The sequence below is a fragment of the Zootoca vivipara genome, chromosome 1 (assembly GCF_963506605.1).
Source record: "Zootoca vivipara chromosome 1, rZooViv1.1, whole genome shotgun sequence".
In the NCBI taxonomy this organism is placed as follows: Eukaryota; Metazoa; Chordata; class Lepidosauria; order Squamata; family Lacertidae; genus Zootoca; species Zootoca vivipara.
The window spans coordinates 120,420,804-120,432,461 of record NC_083276.1 but is presented as its reverse complement, the minus strand read 5'-3'; the positions used below and the strand labels follow the sequence as shown (position 1 = coordinate 120,432,461).

General features: G+C 44.7%; 1 protein-coding gene across 1 annotated transcript; it reads left to right on the top strand.

The window, feature by feature from the left end:
* The first annotated feature begins 2,260 nt into the window (after positions 1-2,260).
* LOC118084290 (baculoviral IAP repeat-containing protein 5.1-like) lies at positions 2,261-5,507 on the top strand. Its single transcript, XM_035113707.2, has 4 exons — positions 2,261-2,398; positions 3,627-3,736; positions 4,039-4,159; positions 5,349-5,507. Exons 1-4 carry the CDS (start codon positions 2,261-2,263, stop codon positions 5,505-5,507), a joined length of 528 nt encoding a protein of 175 aa, XP_034969598.1.
* The last annotated feature ends 6,151 nt before the right edge of the window (positions 5,508-11,658 follow it).

Below are 11,658 nucleotides of genomic sequence, written 5' to 3'. Positions count from 1 at the left end.
GTTTATTTGCAAAAGGATGGCAGCAGATGTTGCTAGGTTTCGTACTCCCCAAAGGCAATAGTGTTGATGATGTAATATGCACCATATCTGCGGTTAGCCAACCTGGTGCCCTCTGGATGTTGCTGGGACTACAATTCCCATCAGTCATGACCATGGGCTATGCTGACTGGGGCAGATGGGAGTTGGAGTCCAAGAATATCTGAAGGGCAACATACCGATTGAGGTAAAGGGACCCCTGACCGTTAGGTCCAGTCGTGGACGACTTTGGTGTTGCGGCGCTCATCTCACTTTACTGGCTGAGGAAGCCGGCATTCAGATTTCAGGTCATGTGGCCAGCATGACTAAGCCACTTCTGGCAAAACCAGAGCAGCGCACGGAAATGCCGTTTACCTTCCCGCCAGAGAAGGTATTTATCTACCTGCCCTTTGACGTGCTTTCGAACTGCTAGGTTGGCAGGAGCTGGGGCTGAGCAACGGGAGCTCACCCCGTCGCGGGGATTGAACCGCTGACTTTCTGATCAGCAAGCCCTAGGCTCAGTGGTTTAGACCACAGTGCCACCCGCATCCTAATAATAATAATAATAATAATAATAATAATAATAATAATAATAAAGGATGTCCTTATTTTCATCAGATAAATGTTGGAGAGTATGATGTACACACAGACATAATCATATGCACACCATTTGCTGAATGTGCGCTGATCTTGTAAGGCTCTCATGATTTTTTTGGGTACGATGACCAATGTATAAAACCTGCAGATTTCACAGATCTATGGGCAGGGGAATTTCGTTTTGGGTAACTTACGGTGGCTGGCAGCAATCCTCCATCCCCCCCCCCCCTGTCTGGGAGCTTGGTGGAACATGCCACCAAAGAAAGTAAGTAGCAGGGTGGTGAGGTGTTTTTTTTGGGGGGGGGGAGGTCCATTGTAAGTACCGGGCCAAGGGTTCCCCCAAATTTGACTGTCGCCTGGCCATTTTCTCTCTTACCATACACTTCTTATGGCAATGAAAGATATAGTAAATAGAATAAATAATAGGGTGTGGGGCCTAGGAGCCGAGACAGTAATAGAACAGGAGCAATCTACTTGAAGAACTTCCTAAAAATAAGAATCTGTACATTTGCCTTTGGCCACCTAACTATGGCAATTTGCTAAGAAGCCATACATTGCGGTCGTATTTGTCCTTTTTGTATCATTATTCGCAGTTGCATGAAAGGGGGTGGGATGCCTGTCGCCCTCCAGATGCATAGCTGCCAAGTTATCCCTTTTTTTAAGGGATTTTCCATTATGCTGAATAGGCTTCCTCGTGAGAAAAGGGAAAACTTGGCAGCTATGCAGATGCTGTTAAGACTTCTGCACCTTTCAGTCCCAAGCAGCATAGCCAAAATTCAGGAACGGGAGGAGCTGGAATTCAGCAACACCTGCAGGATCCTTATCCTGGAAGGCTGTTATAGAGCAATACGTACATTTCAACACCAGAGGGAAGCAAATGAATGGCTAAAGGGAAGGCTAAAGAAATAAGCATTTCTCAAACGCAACTCGATAGAATCCCAGTTAACAATTTCTTTTCATCATTACAGGACAACCAAACGTTCCTGAATCTTCATAATGAGAAGAATAAATGTAGGAAGTTCAACCCCATGCAATGAAGAAATCTTTTGCCCAACGTGGGGCTCAAGTGCCTGTTTGGATAGCTCCTAACAGAATATTAAAAACACGATAAAACATCGAACATTAAAAACTTCCCTAAACAGGGCTGCCTTCAATGGTTGGACTAATCAGCCAAAGAAAGAACAGTTGTAGTGAGCTTGCTCCCCTCTTCCCACCAGGAAAAAAAAAACTTACAAAAACCTTGTTACTGAAAACTAGTGCCTAAGGGTTTTTTTCCCCTTCTCCCAGCAAGCCATTTTTCCTTTTGTGTGTGTATGTGTCTTATTGTAAGCATAAGCTTATTATTGATCATGCTAAGTCACGCTAGGAGCCTTTACTTTTGGCTGGAAAACAGAGTAAAAATATTTTTAATAAAGTACTTGAACTGAACAAACCAAACAGGGCTTGGCTGCTGGGCTATCTCTTTTATTTATTGTTTTGCCACAGCTTTCCTCTTTTGACACCTGCAGATTGCTTTGGGTGGGGTTCCCCCTTGCTCATTTACGTTGAATGATGTTCACAGGGGAGACCAATCAAGTCAGCTTAATGCAGTGCCTTATATAGAAAGACGTAAGTCATGCCAGGGAAACCCTGCTAAGGAGTCACAGAAATGGAGACTGTGCTGAACAAAGTCAACTCAAACTCCAAGTGCCTGCTAGAATATAGAAGCATGCATTATTATGAGAATCGCTTGAGAAGCTTTGCATGCTGGCCTTTTAAAGAGAACTGCAAGTGTACTCCTGAAAGTGTAGGTCTGCTTAATCAAACAAATAAGAAAACCAGATTTTGTAGGTAAAGTATGCAGAAGTGCTACTGAGTTGAGGAGGGGAGGTGCAGGTATTTGGGGCTTATTCTTGTTTGTTTGCTTGCTTGTGTGAGAAGATAAATGAGTGTATTTTTTCTGCCATTTGCAAAGCTGGGCTGGGGGAATCCTGATTGGGAGGGTTTGGAATAGGTAGGTTAATTTTGGGAGGGTGATCAATTTTGATCATGGCTATTTTGCCTGAGAGAGTGAAGTTGGTGTTGTTCCCTCTCTTCAGGTCTTTGTAGGTTTGACATCACAAGGGGTTGTGGTTGTGAAGGTATAATTTGCTGAGGTTTCTGGTTATTTGTACCCCTAGGTATCTGAACTTGGTGCAGCAAAGTTTTATCTTGGCAAATTATTTTTGGGTAGGGGAGCGGGGTGTTGAAACACATAGCCTCGGACTTTGCAAAATCTACCTGTAGACCCAACACCATTGCAAATATCTTGAGTTCTCTGATTAGGGAGGTTGCTGAGTTTATGGGGTCTGGTGTTGTGACCATTAGGTCATCTGCCAAGAGCCCTAATTTATAGGTTCTGCCTTTTATTTCCACTCCCTTGATGTCTGTGGCTGCTCAGATTCAGATTGCTAGAGGTTCCAGAGCCAGGATGGAGATAGCAGGCATCCTTGTTTTGTGCCTCTTTGGATTGCTATGGTATGAGAGCCCATACTGTTAGTCCTGCATTTTGCTGAGGTTTGGGAGTACAGTATATTTGTTTGAGGGTTTGTAAGAAATTAGGACCAAATTCCATTTTAGTTAGTACTGCTAATAGGTATTACCACTCTAAGCAATCAAAAGCTTTAAGGATGTCTAGTCTAATCTATTTTACTTAAACTTGGGTAGCTCAGTCGGCAGAGCACGAGGCACTTAATCTCAGCGTCATGGGTTCGAGTCCCACATTGGACAAAAAAATATTCCTGCTTTGCAGGGGGCATGGACTAGTTGACTCCCTTCCAGCTCTACAATTCTATGATTACATGATTTATCGTATATGTGGGGAAGAAAATATTCTAAGCTGTTGTAGCCTTATTTGCTACAACAAAGTCCAAAGAGTCCAAAGAGTGGCACATTCAAGGTACCCAAGGTGTCAGGATGGCAAGAATCGCCCCATGTTGCACAGTATAGCTTCCCTGCCAATGTCTTCAACATGTTGTTCTGCTCTTCTCATTCAGATGGCCAGGGCTGGCTTGATCCACTGTCCAGGAGCAAATGAACCTGACCTGGCAAAGTGTTTCTTCTGCTTAATAGAGTTGGAGGGCTGGGAGCCAGATCATGATCCCTGGTAAGTAAGACCCAACGAGGTTCTCTGGCCTAGCAATTGCCCAAGGTGAAAACGATTTGAAATACCAAGCTGGCATCAGTAGATAAGACTCTGCCTTTCTACTGTATTTGGGTTACACTTTGTGCACCTTGGCTAATGCATGTTAGCTAGAAAAGCACCAATGTAAATCGTTACAGACCTTATTGAAGTGAAAGCAGCATGGAGAAAGTTGTTGAAGTTGGGGAGGGATGAGGACAAAATTCCTCTAATCTCTCTTGGTACTCTTAAGCAGCTCACTTGCCATCTTACTATTCCCACTGAAGGCTGGAGCACTCCAAGCGTGCCGGAGACTCTTGTGGGTTTTTGTCCCTTTCTAAAAGTTTTGACGACCTGACAGTTGAAGAATACTACGAACTAGAGATGGAGCGGGTCAGGATCTTTCTTGTAAGTAAAGACACGGATATCTGTGGGCTTTGGAAATTTGCACCAAAATGAATTTTGGCTCTCCACTAGTTCATGTGTTGTTGTTGTTTAGTCGTTTAGTCGTGTCCGACTCTTCGTGACCCCATGGACCTTAGCACGCCAGGCACTCCTGCCTTCCACTGCCTCCCGCAGTTTGGTCAAACTCATGTTCGTAATTTTTTAATTTGGTCAAACTCATGTTCATAATTTTTGAATTATGGTGCTGGAGGAGACTCTTGAGAGTCCCATGGACTGCAAGAAGGTCAAACCTATCCATTCTGAAGGAAATCAGACCTGAGTGTTCACTGGAAGGACAGATCATGAAGCTGAGGCTCCAATACTTTGGCCACCTCATGAGAAGAGAAGACTTCCTGGAAAAGACCTTGATGTTGGGAAAGATGGAGGGCACAAGGAGAAGGGGACAACAGAGGACGAGATGGTTGGACAGTGTTCTCGAAGCTAAGAACATGAGTTCATGTAAATCTTGGCATCTCTGTGTCTAAGGGCTTGTCCATCCTTACCTTTTGCTCTGTGCCTTCCGGACAAAGGCCCATGTGTCTGAATGCTCCTTTTTTAACTCCAGAGTTTTCCCGGAGAAAACACTGCTTCTTAAAGCTGAGATGCGGCAAACAGCAATTCAGGTCTCCAGCAGATTGCCGTTGGCTCTGATTCAGCGGTAAAGAGCTCTGACCCCTAACTCAAGTGGGAAAGGGTTGGAGAAAATCTTGCCACTGGAACAACTGGTGCGAAGTAACAGGCGGCCACATTTTGTAGGGGAGTTCCTTTCCTGGCCCCTGCAGGCATTGGCGGAATGTGCATAAGTCTGCCCCCTTCCAGGTCCAAAATGACCTGCGCATTGGAGGTTGCATGTCAATCGGACGTGCACAAAATGTTTGCCGCCTGCACTTCATGCTTTTGGTTCCCTGTACCGCTTCTCTAGTGCCACCTATCACCCCCCAGAGATGTGAAAGGTGCCCCTTTCGTAGCAATTGTGTGCACATTGCTCTAGGGGAACATGTCACAAGTAACCACCCCACACAGGGGAACAGTGAGCTTGAGGCACTGGTAGTTCCAGGCTCCCTGCCGTATCTTGAAATATCTAAAGGAGATGCTTGCAGTGTTTAGCTTCAAAAATGTCAGCTCAGTAAAATCTACCCCCTTGCTTCTCCAGAGCAAAACTGGGCAAAGTGTAATAAACGCCTATGAGAAAGAAGTGGCAGCAACCAGGCAGCGTCTCGTGGACCATTTTGTGAACAAATACCAGTATACGCCAGAACCTGACCCAGCCACTCCTCCTGCAACAGAAAACGACATGCCAACTACCACATAGAAAGAAAATGGGCCACCACGAAGACAAGGGGAGGCTGTTGTATTGACAGTGATGCAAGTACTGTAGTACATACCTGAGAGAGGCTTTCGGGTGAACAATATGCCATGGGGGGGGCGGTCCACAGGGGATCTGTCAGTACTGCATCTTGTGTAATGCTGCTCTGTATGAAACCAGTAAGCGAAGACTCTTTTTTAAAAAACTTATGGAAGGCCTAAGGAGGGCATTTTCAAATAAAGACTTCTGCATAGAACTATGGGTCTTTCCATTTTTCACGATGACACCTAAATCGACTGCTTTTGCACACTGACACACTGCCCCAATTGCAGTGCTACCGTAAAATTGTCATCCGGCATGGCTGTGCTATTCCTGTCATTTGCAAGCTTGTATGCCATCGGTGAACTATTTGCAGGAACATCCTTGGTCACTGGTGAGGCTCTTCCAGCAGCAACAGGAATCAGAGTTTTTAATATCAACCCAGCTCTGTTGAATGTTCATCCAAATGTCCGCTGAAAACTTTTCCATCACATGCCACCAAGCTTACTCAGGCGCAATTAAGAAAACACCATTCCATAATAGCTGATGATCTCTGGTTGCAAAAATTTTATTTGGCTTTTATTCTACATATGCACGGTTGCTGGAAACAGGTTTTGCATTATTTTATGAACAGCAGCACACATTTTTTTTAAAAAAATAAATAAACGCATGTAAGTGAACTTGTCTTTGTCAAAAATAGGCTTCCGGTTCAGCGCCAGCGCCGATCGGCGGGTTTTTGTCTCGTCTCCGAGGCGACCCGTCTCTGCTAGGAGTGGGGAGGGCAGCGAGAGCGACGCTGCGCCCCTTAGAACCCCGGGAAGAGCGTCCCGGGGGTGAATTTTGTTCGGCAGAGCCCCAATCCGGACTCCCCAACTCTCCGGCAAGCTCTAATAAGAGCTCCGGAGCGAGGAGGGTAGAAGTCGCGGGGGCCATTTTGAACGACAACGTTACCCTAGTGGAGAGAAGCTTCAAGCCGAAGGCAGAGAGCACTGGATTCTTTTGAAAAAACGATTCGGAAACAAGATTGTAAGTAACCTCAAAATTTGGATTATAAATTAATTTGGATTTGGGAGAGAGGGGGAAAAATGGAAGCCACCCCCCCCCTACCGGCAATTTAAGAAACAGTAAATAGAAACCCGAAGCCGTAAACAGAAGATTTTAATTTAAAAGGTTCCCTCAAAGGCATTAAAGAGGATCTCCCCTAGATGCAGGGTAAAAGGGGAGAAAGACTGTGGACGTGAATACCCTGCAGAAAGAGGAAAAGATCAAGAAAGACCTTTCTTTTCCCCGGGAGCCGGCAGCCCAGACAACCCAGGGAGCTGATCAGGATTTATAAGTGGAATTTTAGTTTTATTTTTATTTTTGGAATTTTTTGGTTTATATGCTTTTGAAATATGAGTTTGGACTTTACTTCTATGTATTAAGACTCGGAGAATGCAGCCAGCTTGTTAAAATGGAGTTGAGAAAACAAACTGTGACCATTTTCCACCCCATGTGACAAGTTTTGACCTTGACAGGATTGAACTATGTCAACAAAAAGGTATTCGCCTGAGTTCCAGCGGACTGTTTTGACCATCATGTGGGAAGTAAGAATAGGACTATGTCAAGATGAGACACAACAGCAAGAGTTAAAGCAACAATTCCAGATGGTGATGGCGGAATATGAATTTTTAGAGGATGAAGCTACTGAAACTGAGGAGGACGAGTGTGAGAATGACAGAGACAGTGATTTGGAGGATTTTGACAATGACGGGGACTGTGATTTGGAACGAAAAGATGAAGACGATGACTGTGATAATATAATACAAAATGAAGCTCACCACGAAAGAAAAGACGGTTTTACTCTACAAAAAGACAGGTGGAGTGCCCCTCCTTTGAGGGGGGTACGATTGGATTTACTGGAACTCCAGAATGCCCACAGGGAAGAGGAAAAAAATAATCAGAGAAGAGAAGAAACTCAGGGGTGCTGTATGGAGGCCTGGATGGCAAAATACTGTAAAAAGGGGGTGGGGTGAAGGGAGAGTGGGGTTGTGATTAATAGGATGGATCATTAGGATTAAAACTGGACTGCTGACTACGGAACTTGCTGGATTGGAGGGTTGGAGCCGGAAATTGGGGGTGAAAGGTTAGATTGGGAATAGTTATAGTTTAAAAGTGAATTGAGTTTGGAAAAAGGTGAAAATATGGAGGCTTATAGAGGGGGGGGGGAATTAGGCACGGGAAGAAAAAATGGAGTTTGATTTTTTAGTGATTTAGATATTCGGTGAAAATGATAATAGTCAAGTTTTAAAATAGTATAAGGTATAAAGGTAATTATTTTATAGATTAAGAAACTGTTGAAGAGGATAAAAAAGGGATGAAAACCGGGGAAGGGGGGAGGTCGGGGAAGCCCACAAAATATGGTTTATTAATTATGAGTGGGAAAAAGATTATTTTTGCTTTGTTTTTTTCCCTTTTTTTCTATTTTTTTCCTTTTTTTTTCTTTTTGGTATGAGAATAGATGGTTGGATGGATGCCTTCCTGCGTACGGCCCTGATTTCCTGGAGCTCTCTGGTGGCAGGGGGGGGGGGCTTTGGGGGCAGGGGAGGGGGAGGAGGACAGAAATCCAACCATAAAATGGACCATCTCTGTTCACCTGCGTGGGATACTTCTGTGGCAGGGGAGGACCCATGGAGGGGGGTGGGTAGAAGGTGGAAAAGGTGTTCATGTATGTACCGTTTTTTGTAATTTGTAAAATCAATTAAAATTATGTTTTAAAAAAAATGAACTGGTCTTTGTCAAAAATAAAGAACCAGTGGACTGCCGCCTTAAGTTTTGTTTATGTAGTCTTGGGAGTGATTTGTTCTTCAGTACTCACCATTAAACCTTTGACCCACTTCTCTCCTTTCTGTGTCGCTTGCTATGCTCCCCTTTCCTTAGGGTTGGGAACCTCCAGCCACAGGGCCTAATCTGGACAACAAGACCTCCCCATTGAGCTTCCAATGCAGTTTTTGGGCAAGACTCCTGCCCTAGGAGAGTTAGCAAGTGTGGGAATGATAAGGACAGTAGGAGAGGATATATTGATTAAATATTATCCTTCCTTCGCTCACGCGAGTGAGTCATGTAGCAGAGCAGATTCTCCTCAATACACCAGGAAGCTAGTCTGCAGATTTATTTGAATCTCTTTAGTTAAGCAATCCAGTCTGGGTTATCACCCCCCATATATCAGAATTGACTGCTTTGTGGATATCTGGTGTATGTTTTCAATGTTTTTACTGCCTTTATTTATAGACTGGGTGTCGTAAGGCTGCCATGGGAAGCTGTTGGAAGGGTGGAACAAAGATCCAAGGGAGAAAGTGCAAGGTGATTATGGCTGTGCTTCAGGCTTTCAGTTAGCCATTTTGCCCGTTCTTGGAGAAGGGAGAAGCAGCCCGTTGTGGTTACCTAGCAACCACAGCATCATCACAACCTCCTTTCTCTGGGGGGGGGGCGATGGAGAGAAGTTGTGTGTGCAGAGCAGAAACACACACAGGGAGTAAAAGGAAATAGATTGTTCAGTCTGGTCTTTTAAGGGAGCACCGGCACTCATAACTGCATACGCTGTAGCTTTTAGAACCATAGAATTGCAGAGTTGCAAGAGTCCCCGATATTTTGGCATGATACCAGCTTAACAGTCACAACTTCCCTCCCAAGAATTCTGGGAGCTGTAATTTGGTGAAGATGCTGAGCATTCTCTGTTAGGGATCCCCGCAGGGTTGCCAGACTCAATAGAGGACAGGACTTCTGTACCTTTAATTGCCCTGCTCTCTTTTGAGTCTGGAAACCTTAAAGAGAAACCAGCAGACCCTTTGTTTAATTTCCAAGCAAAGGGTCTGCTGGTTTCTCTTTAATGTTTCCAGACTGAAAAGAGAGCAGGGCAATTAAAGGCACAGAAGTCCTGTCCTCTATTGAGTCTGCAACCCTAGACCCCTGGCCTCTCTCACACAGCTGCAGTTCTGAGCCTGCAATGCGCTCTCTCTCTCTCTCTCTTTCTCTCTCGCCTTCTCTCTCCTTCTTTCTCTCTTCCTTCCTCTCTCTCATCAGGAGAGCTTAAGTAAGCAAAGGAGCTTCTCCACTACTGACCATGCCATACTGTACTCTGAAGCTAGCTCAGCAAGGGAAATATTCACGAAGACCCACTTTCTGTGCCACAGCCTATGCCCAACAGCAGGGTCAGCCGAATGTCACCCCCAATGTAGGACAGCTTGCCCTTTAAAGCAGCTCCACACCTCTCTTACGTCTAAGAGACCAACCATTTCCCACCTGCGAAACAAGAAATAGCGGTAACCAAAAACAACACAGAAAATTACAAAGGAGAAGACTGAAAAGCGTGTTCTTCCTCGTTGGCACATCACTCAAGTACATAAGGCTCTGCATAGGCATACATACAAAAATGCGCACTTTGTATTCTCTCGACTTAAACCCACTTCGAAAGGTGATGTCAAGATAGAGGGGGCTGCTGTTGATGGACTCTCCCCGTAGATCCTTGGCCACGTGGACCCTGCCCCACTTGGGAACCTGCCAGCAACAGATGTGCTCCTAGGGAACTTTCTGCAGACATGCCAGGCGCAACCGATGCCCTCTGGCCAACTGAGCTGCTCTCTGCTTGCAGTGGAGAAGTTCCACCTCGTTTTAACGCACTTCAGCCAGCAATCGGGGGGGGGGGGGTAGGATTGCTGTGTTAACAGGAAAGAGGGGGCGGGTCAGTGGTGACGCAGCAGATCAAGTACTTCATCTAAAGTCCAGCCAGTTCATACCAACCAGGGAAGAAATCAGGGAGGTTTTCTCCCCTGCTTTTTTTTTATATACAGTTGCTTCAGTTTGGCACAGCTGAGAAGCCCAGGTATCAGTCCTCTTTTGAGATCCACAAGGTTTTGCGCACGCGTACACACACACACACACACACACACACACACACACGTCCTGTGTCTGCCAGTGGCAACATTCTGTCCCACTGGGGTCCAGTTCCAGTTCTCTACTAACTAGCATTCACATTTCTTTGAAAACAAATGAACAAGCCTATATTCGGGCTATACTGTATTCTTAACATTTACTGTAACTTTGAAAAATAATTTAGAGCCAAAATAGTTGGCAGGTGATTAAGATGCAAAAAAAGAGTGAACTTTAAAAAAACAACCTCTGTTTTCTGTACTGAATGGCACTTAGTACTCAGAAACCAATTAGTAAAACAGCAATTGTTCTGCCTCTGGAAGCTGAATGAAAGCACAACTGAACACGATACCTAGCAAGGTTTGATTAACCTGAATGCTGTGTTTTCAGCACTTGTTGAATATCCTGCTATTTAGTTGGAGTGACGTGGGGGTGGATCTTGTTACAAAGCTGAGCTTTACCCATTTAGCTCTAAGCATTATGCTTCTGTGCTTCTTCCCTGGAACACAGTTATATGACTATGACTCAAAGCAGACCGTTTACACATTCTGCTCAGCAACACACCAGGGGCCACCCAATTATATTTCAAAATTTCTTTCTTTTTCTTTTTTTTAATTAAAAAAAACCCTTTCTAACAATCCCTGAGTTTACTCTTAGGTCAAGCAACAACACTGTCACTAGCAGTGTTCAAATCAAAGGCAATTTTCTTTTATCTGTGCTTAGAGGGGAATTTTGCACCATACAGGGAATTCTACCCTGACGCCGTCACACAAGGACCTCAAAACACCATCCATAGAGCTGGGAAGCTGATCTTCCATTTATAGCTGTCCCTGTTTTCCAGGGACAGTCCCAGATTTACAGAAGCCATCCCAGCTTTTGCTACATTTAGGGCATGTAGTAGGTTGTACCACCACAACCATTATATTTATACATATGCCCATCTCTAACAGTGGACTCAGCTACATTCATAAGTGCTTTACGTGTGTTATAACACAGTGACACCAGATGGCGCTGTGGAGTCCCGTCTTTCGCCAACGGGATTTCCCTGTATATAAGTTTACAACGGGTTCAACTGAATCACTTTTTTTAAAAAAAATATGTCTAGATGCACCCAGCATGTCTGTTCCATTAGGGACTGGGGGTGGGGAACATTTCTGTATTTCTCCAGGGGGACTGAGCGAGGTGAAGGAAAGGGGAATTCTGACCTCCA